General features: G+C 32.6%; 3 protein-coding genes and 1 non-coding gene across 5 annotated transcripts; 3 read left to right on the forward strand and 1 right to left on the reverse strand.

The window, feature by feature from the left end:
• The first annotated feature begins 3,644 nt into the window (after positions 1 to 3,644).
• On the forward strand, positions 3,645 to 3,716 carry TRNAQ-CUG (transfer RNA glutamine (anticodon CUG)). Its single transcript has one exon. It is a non-coding gene; the product is annotated as a tRNA-Gln (tRNA).
• Positions 3,717 to 5,000: 1,284 nt separating this feature from the next.
• On the forward strand, positions 5,001 to 6,579 carry LOC114733711 (pentatricopeptide repeat-containing protein At1g08070, chloroplastic-like). Its single transcript, XM_028921208.1, has 2 exons — positions 5,001 to 6,519; positions 6,563 to 6,579. The coding sequence occupies exon 1, from the start codon at positions 5,013 to 5,015 to the stop codon at positions 6,462 to 6,464; it is 1,452 nt and encodes a 483-aa protein (XP_028777041.1). The 5' UTR covers positions 5,001 to 5,012; the 3' UTR covers positions 6,465 to 6,519; positions 6,563 to 6,579.
• A 1,556-nt stretch (positions 6,580 to 8,135) lies between these two features.
• LOC114733707 (UPF0496 protein At4g34320) lies at positions 8,136 to 10,523 on the reverse strand. 2 transcript variants are annotated; one of them, XM_028921203.1, is made up of 2 exons: positions 10,382 to 10,523; positions 8,136 to 9,465 (listed from the first exon to the last, which is right to left on the reverse strand). In XM_028921203.1, the coding sequence occupies exon 2, from the start codon at positions 9,444 to 9,446 to the stop codon at positions 8,322 to 8,324; it is 1,125 nt and encodes a 374-aa protein (XP_028777036.1). In that variant the 5' UTR covers positions 9,447 to 9,465; positions 10,382 to 10,523; the 3' UTR covers positions 8,136 to 8,321. The 2 variants fall into 2 exon arrangements, with proteins under 2 accessions (XP_028777036.1, XP_028777038.1); XM_028921205.1 differs by lacking the exon at positions 10,382 to 10,523 and adding an exon at positions 9,745 to 9,846.
• A 2,924-nt stretch (positions 10,524 to 13,447) lies between these two features.
• On the forward strand, positions 13,448 to 17,573 carry LOC114733702 (EEF1A lysine methyltransferase 4). The gene is made up of 7 exons (XM_028921197.1): positions 13,448 to 13,623; positions 13,708 to 13,804; positions 14,757 to 14,895; positions 16,421 to 16,503; positions 16,665 to 16,799; positions 16,923 to 17,027; positions 17,409 to 17,573. Exons 1-7 carry the CDS (start codon positions 13,448 to 13,450, stop codon positions 17,535 to 17,537), a joined length of 864 nt encoding a protein of 287 aa, XP_028777030.1. The 3' UTR covers positions 17,538 to 17,573.
• The last annotated feature ends 2,639 nt before the right edge of the window (positions 17,574 to 20,212 follow it).

The following is a 20,212-nucleotide window of genomic DNA, read 5'->3' on the forward strand; positions in this document are numbered from 1 at the left end:
TGTGTTTAGGCAGCTTGTTTTTAATTACCTTTTACTCAGGCATCACTCTCTTTTCACAAATTAAAGAGAAGCCAATTGCTACCCATGTCACTCCCACTGAAGTGGCAGAATAGCTCTTGAAGATGAAGAGTGATGATAATCACTCTGCTCTTGAAGACTCTCTGCACTTTTCGGCACAGAAAAGATAAAAAATGAAAAGCTTGAGGAGATGTATATCTAGTATGTTTATATATGTTACGCTTTTTATTACATACAAATAAAACAAAAAAAGTAGATTTTTTATAAAATTTAAGAAGAATATGTATTTAGGATATAAGATGATAGTGAGTTTCATTATAATAGTATGGTTTTTCAAAAGACATCTAGAGAATTCAAACTTGCTTATTCAATTTTATAGAATTGTGAAACAAAGAAAGAGAAAAAAGAACCATCAACCTTTTGTTAAAGAATTAAAATAAATTTGGGGGATTTGAACCAATAATCTCACTCTGATACCATCTTCTCTGATACCACTTGTAGGATAAATATAATTAATTAGAGTTTGTGATGATTATCTTGTTCGGTCTTCTTTCATTATCATAATAAAAAAATATTTGCTATATTTTCATTTTGGTTCTTTGAAGGTGAGAGATATTTGAAGATCAAAATAAATAATTTTCTTATGACATAATCTAATATGCAATCAAACACAACTAAAATCCACTAAAAGCCTAATGACAATGAGAGTAATGATTATCACAATACTAATAATATGTTTGATGATGAAGAGATGAGTTTAAGGCCTTAGGCTTATTAAGCCCAATAACCTTGTATAAATACTTTCATCCTAAATTACTTTCAAATGCATCAAATACTGAAACTACCACAAAGTTAATCTATTTGAAAGTAAGAACAGCTAAAATAAATTATACCAAATTTCTTCAAACTTTCTGATTGCGACATAGTAGCATTATTGTCAATTTTTTGCCTCTTAATTTTTTTACTGGCATAGCTGCACAAACAAATAAGATTAAACCCATAAACAAAAGAAAATTCAAAAAATCAAAATCAAAATCAAAATCCCCACACTTAAAATGATTGACTCTTCAATTTAGAAATATCTTTTGGAGTCATAATGGTAAAAATAATAATAAAATAAAAATAAAAATAAAAATCAAGATTTAATGATTAAATATGAGGTAATATTATGAGTCATAATTGAAGAAAATTAAAAAGTAAAAATTAAAAAAAATTGAGAAAACCTAAGTGGTGCCTATGAATAGGATAGTAAGGATTGAAAGGAGACAAACAAGAATTTTTGAGTGAAAAGAGGCAAATGAGAAGGTAGGGAAATAATTCATGTTATGATATCATATTAATTATTAAAAGACTTTCCTATAGGGTGGGGGAGTGAGACTTTTATTCAAGATAGCCATGACATACCTGGAGGCTTGTATAAATTTAAAGTATATTGTTTATTGTCCATAACCAGATGGCCTTTATTCATTTATATGGGATGTGGACATTGCCTTATTTTATTTTTCATTTATTTATTTTTTATCTTGCCTTGATACTTGATAGGTAGCTTTTTCTTCTTTCTATTATTTTTTTGATTTTTTTCTTCATTTTGTTTACTCTTCATCATATCTTAAGATCATCTTGTGTTGTGTCATGAACATGCTAGTGTCTTGTGTATCATGTTTTTATCTCTTAGAATTCTCCTCCTCCTCAATTTTCTTGGTTCACCTTTTGCAAGTAAATAGATTTTGAAAAATAGAAAAGCTTCCTTTTTTAAACAAAATGATTAATAAAGAAAAATTGTTTTTCAAAATGGTTTTAGGTTGTGTGAGGTTTTTAGAACCTCCTCAAGCGAAATATATTCTTCTTCTGTGTGAGATTACTGGAGTCTTCTCATGAAGTTAATCTGAGATGTTTTAAAAAGAAATAAACAAATTTTCAAAATGGTTTTATGTCATGTGAGGTTAACCTTCTCAAGCAAAATTAATTAATTTCCGTGTGAGATTATTGGAATCTTCTTAAGAAGTTTAATCCAAAAGTTTTTCAAAAAGCTTTCTTTTTCTTTAAATAAAGATAAAAGAAATGTTTTTATCAAATATAAAAATGCAAACCCACAAAAATTTTTTAATAAATTAAATAAAAATTTTTTCTAAAAAAACACCAACAAAATGACACCCATTTATACTCCCAAACTACATGGGCTTTGATCACTCTAAAGACTACGTAGGCCCTAGATTTTTATTCCAAGCCAAGTCCAGCTTTGCAAATAAATTTATTTTTTCCCTTTATTTTTGCTCTTATTTTTACAAATAAAATGTTTTCCTTTTCATTGTTCTTTATATTTTTAGGGTAATTAAAATATTGAAAAAAAAGGCAATATTAATTTTAAGTAGTTGACTTAGGGTAATCTTCTCTTGAAAAGGTGTTGCCGGGTGCCTAACACCTTTCTCATACAAAATTGACTTCCAAACCCTATCTGGTTTTTACAGACCATATTTTTTTAAGTTTTCAAAATTACTTTTTTAAAATTTTAGTGACGATTCCTCATTCTTCCCTTTATGAGAAGATTGAGATTCAGGCGTGACAATAATTATATCAATTAACATCTAATTCATAGAATTACAATGAGTTAATCATATCCTAGTAGAAATTTGATAACAATATGCTAACATCTTTATTGCGCTTTGATCAAATAGTCTTACTAGTTATCCAGATTATAACTTGTATTTTTTACATTTGTGTTTCTTGCCAAACTTTAAATTTCTAAATTTGTGTTTATGGTTAAATCTTCCACTTTATATCGAATCTATATTCTCTCATTCTGTAGACAACAAATTACATTGTCTCCACTTGTGTATATAGTTATGAATAGCATAACATACCATCACTAGAAGATGTCTTGAAGGCTAATATGGCGACATTAATTTTAGAATTAGAAATCAAGCTTTCAATACTCTGAAACGATGCCCAATCTTCATTCTTAATGAGGAATGTTTGAAATTAAAAAGCTCTTTAACATATTTAGCTTGGCAACCTCTATCTTGATATTCTTGAGCATGACATCTTTCTTCTCTATATAGAGGAAGAAAACACCGGTGCAAAAATATCTCGAGTCTACAAACTAAAATGATCTTATAACAATAGCAAAACATTGATTTAGAAAAAGACAAATGGCATATGAGAAGGATTTTATTTAGAATTATTAGAAAAATTAGTAAATATCACACTAGCAATAATATTGTCAAATTCTAAGTTATTATATATGATATCATGATTTACAATATAACCATGTAAAAAATAATTATTTTGAACTAAAATTATGTCTGAAACAAACATATTTTTCATATTCATATATCCTAATACCGAATAATCAATTGGGAAAAAAATCAAATAATATATATTTAAAAATACATTTTTCACATCTGTATATGTTTAAAAATAAATCGAAACAAACAAATGCGTATTAAACTTAAAAAACTAAACCGAAATTTGTATTCGGAGCACCAAAACTACATCACATAATTTTAATTTGAAAATCAATTTTCAAATATATACTACTTTTTGGTGACAAAAACCGCATAATTTGTTTATGTGTGAACATGACTTTGAATGAGATAAGTGGAAGAATAGAAATGATGATCATCGCTGGTCCCATGGTCTAGTGGTCAGGACATTGGACTCTGAATCCAGTAACCCGAGTTCAAATCTCGGTGGGACCTTTTTTTTTTTTTTTCCGGCGGTAGAATCTTTATTTTGTTTCAACAATTATCATCAGCCTTATCTAACTGGGTTATTGAACGACCACATAAACTTGCATTGCATCCATTTCCCACTAAACCAAACTGTAATGCTCCTCACTCTTCCTTGCCAATAGTACTCGCGTCTGAAAGAGAATGATATTATTCCAATTCCCTTTTGAATCCAAACCACAATCTGATTCAACAAGCATTCTCTTTCTTCCAATCCAGCATGAAACGCTGCTGTAACAAACACGTAGTGTCCAAATGTTAGTGTAATTTGAAGTGTGGTTCTAATACTTGTGTCTTATAGGTTAAATCTCCCTGTCAATTTTCAGCCTTGCGATGTTCATAAGAAATTCTCACCTTTCTGCTTCTCTCCTACCTTCCCCAATTCAGAAATTTCCAAAGCCTTCTCACTCTCCCCCTTTGAATTCCATTCAATTCCCATCAAACGTTTCTCCCTCCCACTATGAACTGCATCCCAATCTAGAAGAAACCCAGGAGATCCATGCCCACCTGATCAAAACCTGTTTCAATTCCAGTGATCAAATCCCTTTTACTGCACTTCGTAGTTACTCTAGTCCTTTATCGCTTTACAGTTTCCTAATAACCTCTTATATCAAGAACAGTTGCCCCATAGAAGCTGTGAAAATCTATACCCATATGCGTAGAACTGACTCAGAAGTGGACAATTTCCTCATACCATCTGTACTCAAAGCTTGCTGCCTAATTTCTTCGATCTTACTAGGAAAAGAGATACACGGTTTTGTGGTGAAAAATGGATGGGATACGGACGCTTTTGTTTGTAATGCCTTAATCCAGATGTACAGTGAGTGTGGAAGCCTGAAACTTGCACGCCTGTTGTTTGATAAAATGGTGAATAGAGATGTTGTTTCTTGGAGTACAGTGATTAGGAGCTATAGTCGAAGTGGGCTGTATGACGAAGCATTGAGTCTTCTAAGAGAAATGCATGCTAGGGGAATTAAACCTAGTGAGGCTGCAATGATAAACATGACTGATGTCTTCGCAGAATGTGCAGATTTAAAATTGGGTAAAGCCATGCATGCTTATGTGGTGAGGAATCAGAACTATGAGAAATCTGGAGTTCCTCTAACAACTGCTTTAATAGACATGTATGCTAAATGTAATACTATAACTTATGCAAAAAGGCTCTTTGACAGGTTGTCTGAGGCCGGCATAGTTTCGTGGACTGCTATAATTGCAGGATGCATTCATTGCGATCATTTAAATGAAGCTGTCAGACTATTTACCAATATGCTAAAAGAGGGTCTGTTTCCAAATGAGATTACAATGCTGAGTTTTTACAAAGAATGCGGATTCATAGGAGCTCTAGGACTTGGCAAGTGGTTGCATGCATTCACTCTAAGAAACGGGTTTAACATTTCCTTGGTTCTGGCTACTGGTCTGATTGATATGTACGGCAAATGTGGCGATTTCAGAAGCGCAAGATCTGTTTTTGATAGCATTGCTGACAAAGATTTAACAATGTGGACAGCTTTGATTTCAGCTTATGCACAAACCAATTGTATAGACCAAGCTTTTGACGCCTTTGTCCAGATGACTAGTTGTGGAATAAGACCAAATGAAGTGACCATGTCTAATCTCCTTTTGCTATGTGCAAAAGCTGGAGCCCTTGAAATGGGCAAGTGGGTTCATGCTTATATGGACAAGCAAGAAATTAAAGTAGATAGGATTCTAGAAACTTCTTTGGTGGACATGTATGCTAAGTGTGGAGACGTAGATGCAGCTTATCAGCTGTTTACTAAAACCACTGACAGGGACATGCCAATGTGGAACACCATGATATCAGGTTTCGCGATGCACGGTCATGGAAAGGAAGCATTAGAACTCTTGACAGAAATGGAAAGACTAGGAGTCATCCCCAGTGACACCACATTTGTTGGAGTTCTTCATGCGTGTAGCCATGCTGGACTAGTAATGGAAGGGAAGAAACTCTTTCAGAAAATGGTCCATGAATACAATTTAGTTCCAAAGGTCCAGCACTATGGCTGTATGGTAGACCTTCTTGGTCGAGCTGGATTACTTGATGAGGCTAAGGAACTAATTAACAGCATGCCCATGAGGCCAAACATGGTTGTGTTAGGATCTCTACTTGCTGCATGTAAAGTCCACAAAAATCTCAAAATTGGGGAATGGGCTGCAAAACAGTTTCTGTCATTAGAACCTGATAAGTGTGGTTATAATGTTCTGATGTCGAACATATACGCTGCAGAAAAAAGATGGGATGATGTTGCTGGTATAAGGAGAGCTATGAAGGACGTGGGCCTTAGGAAAGAACCAGGTACCACATCCATTGAAGTGAATGGCTCAGTTCATGACTTTGTAATGGGAGATAAGGCACACCCGGAAGCTGAGAAAATTTATGAAATGATAGCTGAGATGAGAGAAAAGCTAGAAAATGCTGGATACACACCAGATACGTCTTCTGTGCTGCAGGACATAGATGGGGAAGAGAAAGAAACGGCTTTAAATTATCATAGTGAAAAGTTGGCTATGGCATTTGGTCTTATAAGCACAGCTCCCCGCACTCCAATACGAATAGTGAAGAACCTTCGAATCTGTAATGATTGTCATACCGCAACGAAGTTGTTGTCCAAGATTTATGGGAGGGTGATAGTCGTAAGGGATCGAAATCGTTTCCATCACTTCAAAGAAGGATCTTGTTCTTGTATGGATTATTGGTAGGAACAATAATAATAAGACAAGGTACATCAGAAATTTTCTGCATGCAGCACAAATCGTTTGAACATATAAATTGAGTATAGTCCATTTTTCTAACAGAGATGATCACCACTCGTCATCTTTGAAGTGAGCTTTTAATAATTTGTTTACAACTTTGTAGTTCCATCACTAATTCTATAGTAAGTTAATTTGATATATTGGACAGTCTTTCGACTTTATACAAAGTTTTATTTTAGAGTCTCAACTTTAAAAGTATATTTTTAATATTTTAATTCTCACATTGTTAACAAAAAAAATGATAATATTGAGATATCGGATATTGATAAAACATTTTCATATATCTATACATTAAGTTTAATTTTCAAAACAAAAACAACTATGATTGTCAGAAAAAAAAATCATTTAAAACTAATAATTATATGATTAAAGAACTAAAACTATGCTTTTTAAAACTAAGGAACAAAACTGAGACCTTTTAAAAAGATAAAGGAGTAAATATATATCTTAAAGTTAAAGAAGTTAAAAAAAAAAAATCATGCCTTTTAAAGAAGACATAATCTAAGACTAACATTTTTAAGATGGGATTATGAGCCCATAGTGGCGCAATTATGTAATAGGAAACAAAATCTACAAGTTTATTATTATGTTTTATATAGAGATATAGAATTAATTGAATTTTATTATTAAATTTCACAAGATATGTTAAACTTTGTTAATGTAATTAATAATATACTACCTCCGATCCTAATTATAAGAGTCAGTTGATTAATTTGAAAAGATTAAGGAAGTAAGTTGAGTTAGTAATTTATCCTAAATAGGTGTTGTCTTTCCTAAAATATCCTTATTAATCAAGTATATTTACTAGAACTATTATTGTTAGAAGGGCTACTTTGGAAAAAAATGTATAAATATGAGAGACAAAGTGGATTGGGGTCTTATATTTAGGACCAAAATAAAAGTCAAACAGGATCTTTCATTAAGGACCGGAGGTAGTATTATCTTGCTACTATGATCATGAATGGGTAATTCATGATTAAAAAATTTTAAAAATATAGAGAGTAGAAAAAAAATTAACTCACATTTATGAAAAAATTTAATATTTAATAATTAGAACTAAATTAAAAACAATTTTTTTGCCAACAAATTAAAAACAATTTAAACTATGAGAACATAATTACATATTTTTGAACTGGAATTACATTAAAAATTGAATGGAATTACGGAGATAAAGATAGTTTTAAAATAAATAATTTTCCGAAAATTTAAAGTTTCTTATAATTTGTAATTTCAATCTGATTTCTTAAATTTATTGCTTGCCAAAATAATGTTTGACTTGCCTGTAGCTTATAGGTTTTAAATTGCCGATCTTTGTCAAACAAATTAGCAGATAAGAAGGATACCAGATAAATGTTGGCGGATACATCGCTTAAATTATAAGCTAAAAGAGTTATTTCGCTTGAAGCAAAATTAATGCAACAGGCTAAAACAATGAAGAAACTCTGGCAGCAAGACAATGATTAAACGAGATAAAAGGAAAAGAATTTATATAAATACGATGCGTCAAACAGCACAACTCCGTCAAAACCCAAACTGGTGAAGCAAGATAGCAAGTATGAAGAGTCACAAACGTGCTTTATCTCTTGGGAACAAGAATTAAAACCAAAGGTCACAATCAAATCAAAATCCTTAAATCAATACATAAATCGGTATACTGTTGGTTGAAAAGAACAAGAAATTTCAGCTGGCTACTCAACTAACAGAATGAATAAATTCTGCAGATCGAATATATGTCAACATCAATGAATTAATTACAAATAGGAATGCTTTATGATTCTCTGCAGAACAAACGGAAGGTGGGCTTCAGTTTTGAGGATGCTTTATGATTCTCTGCAGAACCACAGTCCTTGCCATTCTAATGTCACGACTGCAAGTATCAGCTTGGACTCCCAAGTCTTCAACATTCTTCATAAAAACTCCCAGCTTCTTCTTGATCTCCTCTATTGCTTCCTTCACAGCTTCTACTTCAATGGCAAACTCTGCATTCTGAATTAGGGACTTAATTTCGATCTCCAACCGATCAATCAGTAGCCGGATATTATCCAGATCCTTTATGGCAACAAAGGTACCAGCTTGCATTGAGCTTAGCAATTCTTTCTGACATTTCAATACATTTTCATAGTTCTTCCACAGTGAGTCTATCCATTTTCCCATTGATCCGATTGGAATGGCAGCGGCAGCAGCTAGAGCAGCAGCAACATGTGGAGCAGCAATGGCTGCAGCTACAACTGAGCAGATCAAAACAGCAGCAAATGTGGCCACAAATATTGAACCAGTGACCTTCCTCCAAGTATGTACGTGTTTGAACTTCTTATCAAGCTTTTGTTTTCGTATTTGCAACTTCTCAAGCATAACTATCTGTTGCTTATAAACAGACTGAAAGATCTGGTAGAACTCTTCAGTGAAAGGATCGCCAGCTGCCTTGAAAGTCTTCAGCTCCTGCAATGTCCTCTCATAACAGTTCCCAGGCAACTTGGTCTCCTCCTCGAACTGTTGAAGGGCCACGAGAATAAGCAATTGGCTGTCCCGAGCTCTCTGGAGGCACTTCTCTAATGCAGTACAGAAATCCAAAGTTTGCAAGCTATTCTCAAAGTATTCCTCAACCAGCTCAAAGAGTTCCTGGCTTTTCCATATATCTTTCTTGCAGTTCAATATCACCTTCACCACTTCCTGATTCATCTCCAAAAGGCATTCTGTGATTTGTTTAAGAGAATCGAAGGAAAGGGATCGGAGTTCCACACCAACAGCTAGAGTATTTATAACATGATTTGTTCTAGCATGCAGGGTAGCGTCAAATGACTGCAAATCAGCATCTAGCTCGCAGACAGCTTCGTAAGAGCTCAATTCAGTTGCGTATTGCATATCAGTAGGGGGATCAATAATAACAGACGACGATTCAGGCATCTTCTTGCTGATATAGCTTCCCATTGCTTCGATAAATTCAAATCTAATTAAAGAAAGAGAAGAATCAGAATCAATTCAGGTTTCAGAACCCCTTTATCAGATAAAGCAAAACTCAATTTCTAAGTTCAGCTCTCGATAATAATAAATCTGACGATAGGAGTCTTAAACCAGCAAGCACGAGGATATGAACAGCCTATTTGAACATACCAATTAATGCTATTACGACAATGAAATCATCAAAGACGGACGCAAGAAATATCGATAATGAAATGAACCAACTAAAGCAATCAGATCCAGGGAGAGATCCTTTAAAAGCTCGAACCTCTCGGAAGTGATTAACGAAGAAAAAGATTATACTCCGGGATGATGACAGAGAAAATCGTTGAAGCTGATCGATGGGCTTTCTGTTTCTGAAATAAGGAAAGTAATATAAAGCAGGATGAAGAGCTTGAAGGGCAAGATTAACCAGCAAAAATCTTCGAGGTTAGATACAGAACTGATAAGGGCCAAGAAATGTGACGGGGTTTAGATTATAGAGTCGCTTGCACGCTTCAGAAAACAAAATGATGGTTTTGGGAATGAAAAGGCAAACGCGGGAAGGAATGTGCCTTCTCTCTCTAGGATTATCCCTCTCTTAAAAGTGTTTCAACGCGCAAAGCAACGATTTCCCCAGAAGGAAGAAGAAAAGATGGTGAGCTCAAGAAGCACAAGTTTCTTCAGCTCAGACCGGAAATTACGCAGGAAAATGCACAATATTTCGGCGCAGAAAACAACAATCCGAAGATTCTGATATAAAGGTAACCAACGTTAATGTATGTATTTTATAGAAGAAATCTCAGACGAGCCAATTAAAGTACAATTAATTAAATGATTAATCACTATCCAACTTTAATCTACGAGTCAAATGATAATAAATTCCCAAACAAGCCATATCATCCAGAAAACAAGAAGATTCATACTTGGATTGAGCGGCAAGGATTGAGGAATAAGTTAGTGAGTGATCTTATTTACAATGTGACAACACGATCAAAACAGTGTCGGCTGCGGAATCAAACACCTTGAAGTTAGTTAGAACTTAGAAATTGCTCAGAAGCAGTAGAACGAGAAAGAGATGAAGACATGGAGTCGACTTTGGCGCACATTTATGAATATGATCCATCTCCAGCTGATTACTTAATAAGTAAGTACTTGCAAAATGGGAAAATCACCCTGAACGCCATAAGTAGAAACATATTTACACTTGTAGCCCTGCATTAATGAAATTATCTTAAGTGACCCTGATCCTTAGTTTTTTTAAAAGGAAAATATCTCTAAAGAAAACAAAATGGTACATGACTCCCAATTATGGATCATAATTATTGACGATGTATTCATAATTAAATTCAACGTATACGATGTAATTGCAATTATAATTATGAAATTTTAGTTATAAATTATATGCAATTATTTATTTACAAATTATGGAGGTCTAAAATAATTGCACTGAAAAAACTAGAATTTAGCTATAAATTATGTGTGATTCACTAATAAATCATGAAATGAACAACAACAATAAATCATTGAGAACACTAGTTTATTATACTACCTTTAGTTTTTAATATAAGGGTTAGTTGACTAATTTAAATAAATTAAAAAGATTAATTAAGTTAATTGTTTGTAATAAATATGTGTTGTTTTTACTAAAATACCCTTACTGATCATGTGTATTAGCTAAAATTACCATTTGATGAAACACTTAACATATACAACTACTATAAGGATTATCTTAAAAAAATAAATAAATACGAGAGACAGAATAAATTATATTTTATATTTAGAACAAAATTAAATATCAAATTAGCTCTTATAGTAAGGATTAGAGGTAGTAGCTTATATTATTAGATTTCTAAACCATGAAAACTTATTTGCAAGTCATCTAAAACTTAAAATTGTCATGTTTATTTTATTATTAAAATTCACATTTTTCCAAGGATATTGTTTATACTTTATAGTTTATAAATAAATTTTTGTAATTTATAAATGTATTGTCTGTAGCTTTATTATTATTTTTATTTCCTCCATAGGCATTTTGCTATAAACAATTTGTCTGCCCAGCTAAAGTCTAAAGTGCTTTGGTGTGACTTATCGGAATTGGGGTACTTAAGTCCAAATACGTTTTCGCAGAAACCCTTAGGTGTGATTTTCCCTTAAAAATATTCTCGTTGGATAAGATGTAACCAAGATCAACCACAACCACGTACTAGTTTAATAACGATGTTTGAACAGACAAATTAATTATGAATAAAGTGTTATATAAATTTTATCATTTAATTATAAGATAACCTGACTCGGGAAATTTAGTCAAAGTACACATGTCAACCAACATTTAAATGGGCCACACTAATTTTAAAAAAAAAAAAAAAGAGAGAGCAAAATAATACACATGAGCATAATAAGCGCCTCATACGGAAATTTTGATTGGACCATCTGAAGTTGTTGCTTTTATACAAAGGCAAAGAAGAGATAAATATTTTGTCTATATGTCAATATTAATATCTAACATCAAATATAAATGTTATAATAAGTTATACTACTATTCATGAATAATAAATAATGAGTAATCCATAATTGAACAACTGTGGAGCTTACATGGTTGTTGTATTAACACAAAAATGCCGATAGAAAATGTATTTGTATACATTTCAATATATACAATAGGAATAAACAAAGAACAAAATAACGTTGACGCCAAAAAAAGAACAAAATAACAATTAAGTATATATGTAAAAATTAATTATTTTTAAAATATTACTTATACCTTATTTTTATGAGAAAATTTTCCAAAAAAAAAAGAAATATAAAAATCACTAAATTTCAAATCAGAATTTTTTCTTACATTTTAATAGGACTTCACCACACTTAACTTGAATATAATAACACATTTTTATGGAAATTACTAATTTAGTGTTTAATAATTTTCAGATTTTTTCATATTTTTATTTTGGCAATACCCCTCAATGATTAGGGGTGTAAGGGTGTGTTTGGGATGACATTAGGAGCTCCTCAACTGATTTCTCCACAAAAAAAGTTGAAAAAAAATAACTTATGTTTAAAATACATGTTTGAATAGGTTATAGAAATAAATGGGTTTATGCTCTAAAAGTTATATTTTTTTTCAAAAGCTCCATTTTCTTGCCTTTGACTTCTCCACCAAAGGTTTGAAAAAATAGGTTTCAGAAGATGAGTGAGGAAGGAAAGAGAATGCATCATCTGTTTTTTCAACCCAACCCCTTAAATTCATTTTTATATTAATAAAATCATTCTTTTGTTGAGTAACGAAATCATTTTTTAAAAACACTATATTTATATGGTTTCTAATTTATATATATTTATCCATTAAATATATTTAATTAAATATTTTAGTATTTTTGGTTTTTCAACAATAAATTAATTAATTATTTATAATAAATTTATTTTTAATATTTTTTTGTAATTGTCACATTATATACATTTAATATTAAATATGTATTATTTAATCACATTTCTGTTTTTTTAATTATTTTACATCTAAATTAACTTTTTTTTATTAATAATTAGTTTCTTAAAAGGAAAATTGGGGATAAATACCCCATTGAAAAATTAATTGACAAATGGGACCCTAAGAAGATCAGTTGCACATCACGAAAGCTTAGTTGCATGCACATAAAAGATCGGTTGCACGCATATAGAAAATCACTTGCATGCACACTGAAGATCAGTTGCACAAAAATGGAAGATCACTTACACACAACAGAAGTTCACTTACACAAAGTTCTTAGGTCCTATTTGCTAATTAATTTCTCAATGAGATATTTATCCCCAAATTTTCCTTTCTTAAACAGATTTTTGAATAAAAATTAATTTAAACATAAATCACTCTTTGATTTTTATCTAATTTGAATTTTATAAAAATCAGATTGAAAAAAAAAGTTATTTTTACCGTTGTCAATCTTTCTTTTTTTTTTAAGCACTATTTACCGTTGCCAATCTAAACACACAAAAATGAAATGATTTTTTTTTGGTTAAAAGAGGAAAAGACTGACGTAGGTTTGGATTCCACGAAAGAGAACAACGCGGAAACCGGAGAAGCTCGATTGAACGTCTCCATGGCCACGAGCGAGAGGATGAATGTGGCGCAGCCAGAGCCGTCATCTGTTCTGGCGTACCTGGATCCTCATTACTGGTAACAACGCTTGCTTTCTTCTCAACTTTGATTTGCTGATGAATTTAACATAACTTATGCTTCTCGGTATTTTTGTGCTTTTAGGGACGAGAGATTCTCCAAGGAGGAGCAGTATGAGTGGTTCAAGGATTATTCCCACTTTCGACACCTCATTCAAGCCCACGTTACTTCTCATTCCTCTGTAATGCCTTTTCTCTCATGAGTTATGCTTACTGCTCCTTCCTGAATCATTTGTGCTAAGATTTAGTTATCTGAGCTTGGATATTTCTGGTATTTGACGCAACTCTTTTACCACGATTATAAGCATAAAGAACACTCTGAACAAATAAGAATCTAGATAATAACTTGAGAGCGCACGACTGCATGACTAAACATAAAAGCTTCTTTTTACCAAATAAATAAATGAAGCACCTGCCTTGGAAAAAGGAAACTTTTTGACAGAGATTAAACCATTCTTTCCATGAAAATGGGATCTTTAATGACATCTAGTTGGATTAATTCGTTTTAAAACGGGACATGAATAGTGGGGTGGGTAGTACGCTCGAACAAAAATAGTTAATAGGATGAAAAGTTAGAGCCTGAAGTATATCATAAATCATAAATCATATGCTGCTAGTCTGCTAGAAGCTGTTGATCTGTTTCTCTGTCATTATCAACATATGATAAATTGTTGATATGCTTTCAGGTTTTAACAGAAACCCTTCTTCTATTCTGAAGATGCCAAATATAATATGCCAAAAAACTAACCAAGGAGAGGAAATTGTAAATGATTATTTATCAGTGGAATTTCTGCCTAACAATTACAACTAACCATTTTGCTCACCTCATCTAGACATTACTGCTGTGAAGCATATTGACATAGCGGGTAAAAGTTCAGGTGTTCTTCAAAATCTTAACAGAGATGATTATTCAGATCAGATATCCGAGAGAGGTGAAGGTGAAACCATAAAATCAGGGAGAGAAAGAAATTAGATAATAGTTGAATGTGAACTATGAGAAGAAAGCTTTTTCCCCTCTGTTTGTTGTTCAATAGTTGGCTTTTATTAAATTTATAAATGATCCCAGTCCCATTATTTGGGAGTAATATTGCTTGTCCCCTTTTCTTCTTTTGATGCAATATGACAATCATGCAGGTCCTGGAGCTTGGATGTGGAAATTCACAAATGTGTGAAGAGTTGTATAAGGATGGGGTAACCAACATAACATGCATTGACCTGTCATCTGTTGTAGTGGAGAAGATGCAAAAACGGTTATTTTCCCGGGGATTCAAAGGTTAGTTTGTTATTTGCCTGGAACACAGCCTAGAATCCTGCATGCATAGAAGCCTTTCTTTTACTTGAGAATTGAGATACTGATGGATCCATAACTTTCAGGCTTGAATGTCTCAAGGCCTATGAGAAGAGAATGAAGACAAAAGAGAGTGCAAGGGCTGGCTAGAGGGAAGAGAAAGAGAGTTGGGTTCTGACAGTGGCACTTGGGATGTGAGTGCAGTGAGATGTGTGTGTGTGTGTGTGTGAGAGAGAGAGAGAGAGAGAGAGGAGAGAAAGTTGAGTGCTGTGAGTGGAACTTGGGGTGTGAGTGTGCTGAGCTGGATGAGTGTGTGCGTGAGAGAAAGGAGAGAGTCTATGTGTGTGATAGGAGAGATCTATTAAATGGGTATTGAGGCGTGTGAGAGGGAAGGGGATAGTGCCTCTGTGAGTTGAGGTTGGTGTCTGGTCTCTTGGATGGTTTGGGGTGGGAAAGGTCTTTCTGAGTATTGTTATGTTTTCTCTTTCTCTCTGCTTTTTTCCCCCTACTGCTTGTGAGCTTTGTATGTGAGAGGGTTCTTTTGTTTCATTTTTAGTGTCTTTCACCGTAATCACTCCTTCTTTAGGAGATTATTTTCATATTTAACATAATACCAGTGTTGGATTCCCATCGGATACATACCCAATTATCCAGGTAATTTTACTTCATGCTTCCTTCTTAGTCTGAGTATCAAATTTTTCTTAGATGAAATTTCTCCCAAGCAGGAGCTATGATGAGTGGGTAATTGACCTTGCTACAAGTGTTTTAGTGAGCTATTGGCACTTTGTCACTCCTGGATAGAATATTATTCTTGAAAAATAATATCAATCTTTCATGGCAGAGGCCTAAGTGAGGTGTATTCAGTTGCTTTGTCCATCTCGTGACTGAATGTAATTGAATGAAGTTGAATATTGGTTTACTTCTTAGATTTTGTTGATTGAATAATTCTGGGAGGAGTTGTTGCTTTAGACTGTATGGTCAAAGAGAGCAGCTGGGAGAATGTCAAGGGTGTTGCTTATGAAAGTTAAATCCATGAAATTTGGGATGGGAGTAGACGAATGCGAGCCTGTGACTTGCTGTGTCTAAGTTTTGTTCTGATTCAGTCTTCAAGTTGGTTTTGTTGGTAACAAACTGAAATTTGATCTTTTAGTCGAGGGGGAGTGTTGAAAGACCTATCAATTATTGTAGAATTACGTCTTACAAAGTAAGAAGTGTTTAAAGGATCATCTGTCTGTTTGATTCTCTTTAGCCCTAGGGATTATAATCTAGTTTTATCCTGAAGATAGAATTCAGATTCCTTTGTAGCTTCCCTTTATTGTTTATAACCAAATGAAGGGAGGAGATCAAGATCCCTCCTCTTCCATCCAAATTCCCTCCAACCAAACCGATGGAAATTTATCTTATGTTATTTCCTTTGCTTATTTTAATGGGGATCAACATAATAACTATTGCAATTTAGTTCATCCTACTTAATTTGAGCGTGTTTTACTATTGCCATTTCTTTGATTAGACATAAAAGTGCTGCAAGCCGACATGCTGGAGCTGCCATTTGGTGATGAATGTTTTGATGTAGTTATTGAGAAAGGAACTATGGTAAAACTAAGTCAAATTATTTTCCTTTAGCCTTCAAGAGAATTCTGATTTGATATTCTAGCTTGTTAATTATAATTTCTTTATTATACCAAAAAATATAATTTCTTGATAATTGAGTCTCTGATTCAATAGTCAATATGCACATGGTATCTTTTTTGAAGGATGTATTGTTCGTGGACAGCGGTGATCCGTGGAATCCGAAGCCTGAAACTATATCAAATGTTATGGCCATGCTGAAAGGTGTTCACAGGGTATTGAAACCAGATGGCATATTTATCTCGATAACCTTTGGCCAGGTTTCAAGCTTGAATTGCTATGTCTTGTGTCTTTTTAAACGATTTTCTCTGTAATTCTTTTTTTTTTGTTTTAAATAATAATGTGTTTCTCTGTGATTCTGATCTAATTTAAGTGCTTGACAGCCACATTTTAGGCGTCCTATATTCAATGCTCCAGATTTTAGCTGGTCTGTTGAGTGGATCACCTTTGGTGAAACTTTTCATTATTTTGTCTACGTGTTGAAGAAGGTTAGTCTTTATGAGCTCCCTTGTGTATCCTCATATTAGGAACATATGTAAATAGATTACCTTTCATTCTTCTTATAGTAAAAGAAAAAAGAAGTAAAGAATGCATATGATAACTTAATTTCCAATCCTAAATTATTTATCACTTAAATATCCTAATTTCTAATGACGCATTACATATGGTTTACGAATTTGAAAACTCATGAAGTAATTATTAGAATGGGACTCTGAGGGTTTAGCTCGGTCAACTTGATTTTATTCTTGTTCTGGTTTGGAGTATGGTTATGCTCAACAGTTTGGTCAGGATTGCGATTTACATGCTTGTGTTCAATATTCTTTATATATGTTTTATGTTTAACCCATGATAGCTTAAACTCTTTTTAGGGACGGAGATCATTATATGAGGATATACCTGTCAAGAGGTTTGAAACGCCACCTCTTAATCTACTTCATGAAGAGTTAGAAGGTGAAGATTACGTTTTCCGAATCGATGTTGATCAATTGAACTGTTGAACTGTGGGGTCAGAATATATATTATCAAATTCAATCTTCCTGCTGCAGTTTTATTTTGTTTTATTTCTTTAAATGAAGGAATGACATGTTTCCCACCTAGTGGGATAACGCTTCTTATTGCCGAATGAAATTTTCCAAAAAATTTCCATATTTATTAGAATTTAAACAGTTTTGGTGTGTTGAAAGTGAACAGCTATCTTATTTTGCCATATCTTGGCATAGCTTGCACGAAATATTTTGCTAACTCTTCAGAGATAATGATCAATATCCTTGAAGCTCAATGTTTTCTGAGTTATACATGCTCTGGAGCCCATTCTTCTCTTTTGAATGTTTTTTGCCCTCCTCGTTTACAGTAAAAGCTACTTCATCTTGAAAACTTGAGTTCTTAAGAAGGTCTATGAATAATCTTATTCTAATCCTAACCTCTCACACTCTTGCATCCTAAAATTCATTAAACTTTTGTGCAAAAAAACAACGCGTACCTTTGATCTCGTATTGTTTGAAGCGCTGGGCTTTTATAATTGCCTTGAAAATGATGAGTAGGACCTATAGGCCCAAGCCTTTAAGGTGAAAAGAAAAGTACACTGATAAACTAAAATAATGCAATCACGGGATACGTAACGAATTAAAATTTATATTTAGTGTCTAATAATATTTTGAATATAATTATTTTAAATAAAAAAATGTAATCATTTAGCCAAAATTAGAGCCGTCAAAACGGGCCAAGCCTATCGGGCTAACCCTTTTAACCCCTTTTAAGTGGAGGGCCGGGCTTGTATTTTAGGTGGTTTAAAAAGAAATTGGATTTAAAAGGCCTAGTCCTATAGGGTTCAAAAATAAAAGAGCCAACCTTTTAGGGCCAAGGGCTAACCCTTTTAAGCCCGCCTATTTTTTTATTATTATGAATATATTTATGAAGTCATAGATTAGTCTTTTATGAATAAGTTTAAATTAGAAAAATACTTAGAAGAATCAATACTCAAGCTAGATAATTGAAAAGAATTAGATGTCTTGGATTTGTGGAAGAACAATTAAAATCAATTTTCAATTCTTTCAAGAATGGTAGCTGATATTCTTAACATTTTAATCACCATAATAGCTAGTAGATCTTCATTTACCATCGGTTTACATATCTTAACAAAGTGTAAAACTTTTCTTATTCGAACAAATGTTCAGGCTCTTATTTGTACTTATAACTACTGTATAGTTTTATTTTAGATAAGGTAAGTGAGGACAAAAACCTTAATATTTTTATCACTGAAGGAGAGCTCACTTGTAGTAAAGAACAATCAAATATTCCTGATCTTGATGATACTGATGAAAATGAAGATAAAGATAATAATGATGTTGATATTGTTAATCTTTAACTGCTAGGATTTTATCTTTCTGTTTTTTGTGTTTTGTTAGATTTTGATTTTTTTATTTTGGAAAATAGTTTATTGGCATTTACTTTTGTCTATACACCACTAATTTATTTTACTTATATTTATAATTTGAATAAAAAATCTTAGAAGTTTTGTTGTTTTATTTTTTATTTTAAAATAATTAAAAAGAATTTAAAATTTAAAAAATAACATAAAAGAGCCAACTCTTTTAAGCCCTGAGCTCGCATGTCCAAGGGCCGGGCTTTAATAATTGGATAATTTTAAAGTATGTAGGCTTTAAAGGGCCGGTCCTTTTAGGCCCTGGCCCTTCAAGGGTTAGCCTTTTAGGACCGAACTGACCCTTATTCACAGCTCTAGCCAAAATTGTGGTGAGCATGTTAAATTTTCTGAAGTATCATAATAATGAAGTTATGCCTGTATAGTCGCAATTCTATGACTACGACAAAGCAATTTTCATGTATTCTGATGATGATGCAGTTGTTATAAATAATTAGTGAATAGTGATTAGTGATGACGTTGAGGGAAATTCTCATAGTAACAAGATCTTGTGATGAAAGCCTCCTATACTTGTGGGATACGATTTTAATCACCATAATAACTTTGTTATAAGTAATCAGCCATGACATTGAGAAAAGTAAAGCAAATTACATAGACATGAAATTCGAGATTTTAATCAGATTTAGATTAGATTACGAGGATTATTTTCAACTAAATTCAAATATGCAAACTACAAGCTATTTTCCTGATCCTCAATATAGAAACTAGACAATTAATTTATAAAAATTTAAAAATAATTAAATTAAATTAATTATCTATAAAAGATGTGTGTATGTTTTCCTAAAACATTTTTTTTATAATTTGTGTTAGGATTATCTCGTGATAAAAATTCTGTTAATATGTAAGATCAATAGAAATAATTTAGGAAAAAATTATAAACATGAAAGATAAAATAAATTAAGGTACCAATCTGATCCTAAATTTGAGACTTATTTTGTAGGATCCGAAGAGTATTATCTTTAGGATTAAAATAAAATAAAGGAAGTGATACTAGTAAACGACACCCAAACAACTAACCACTGTATAAATTAGGAAATAAACTAGTAGGCATAGAATAGAAAAAGGGATTTTTTCCCTCTCGCCTTTCCTTTTTTTTTTTGGGCCAACAGGGAAATGGTGTTTCAATATGTAAAATGGGAAATTCAAACATCAACCCTCGCAGTATAAAATAGGAAATAAATTGAGTACATTGAATAGGAAACAAATAATAAGAAATCCAATCCTAATTAATAA

The sequence above is a fragment of the Neltuma alba genome, unplaced genomic scaffold (assembly GCF_004799145.2).
Source record: "Neltuma alba isolate B1F8T4 unplaced genomic scaffold, ASM479914v2 tig00013029_pilon, whole genome shotgun sequence".
Classification (NCBI taxonomy): domain Eukaryota; kingdom Viridiplantae; phylum Streptophyta; class Magnoliopsida; order Fabales; family Fabaceae; genus Neltuma; species Neltuma alba.

Excerpts from the sequence above, each read along its gene's own strand:
- LOC114733707 (XM_028921203.1), bottom strand. The coding sequence starts at position 9,446 with ATGGGAAGCTATATCAGCAAGAAGATGCCTGAATCGTCGTCTGTTATT.
- LOC114733711 (XM_028921208.1), top strand. The coding sequence starts at position 5,013 with ATGCTAAAAGAGGGTCTGTTTCCAAATGAGATTACAATGCTGAGTTTT.
- LOC114733702 (XM_028921197.1), top strand. The coding sequence starts at position 13,448 with ATGATTTTTTTTTGGTTAAAAGAGGAAAAGACTGACGTAGGTTTGGAT. Across the intron at positions 16,504-16,664 it reads TTATTGAGAAAGGAACTATG|GATGTATTGTTCGTGGACAG; the intron begins GTAAAACTAAGT and ends TCTTTTTTGAAG. Across the intron at positions 16,800-16,922 it reads TCTCGATAACCTTTGGCCAG|CCACATTTTAGGCGTCCTAT; the intron begins GTTTCAAGCTTG and ends AGTGCTTGACAG.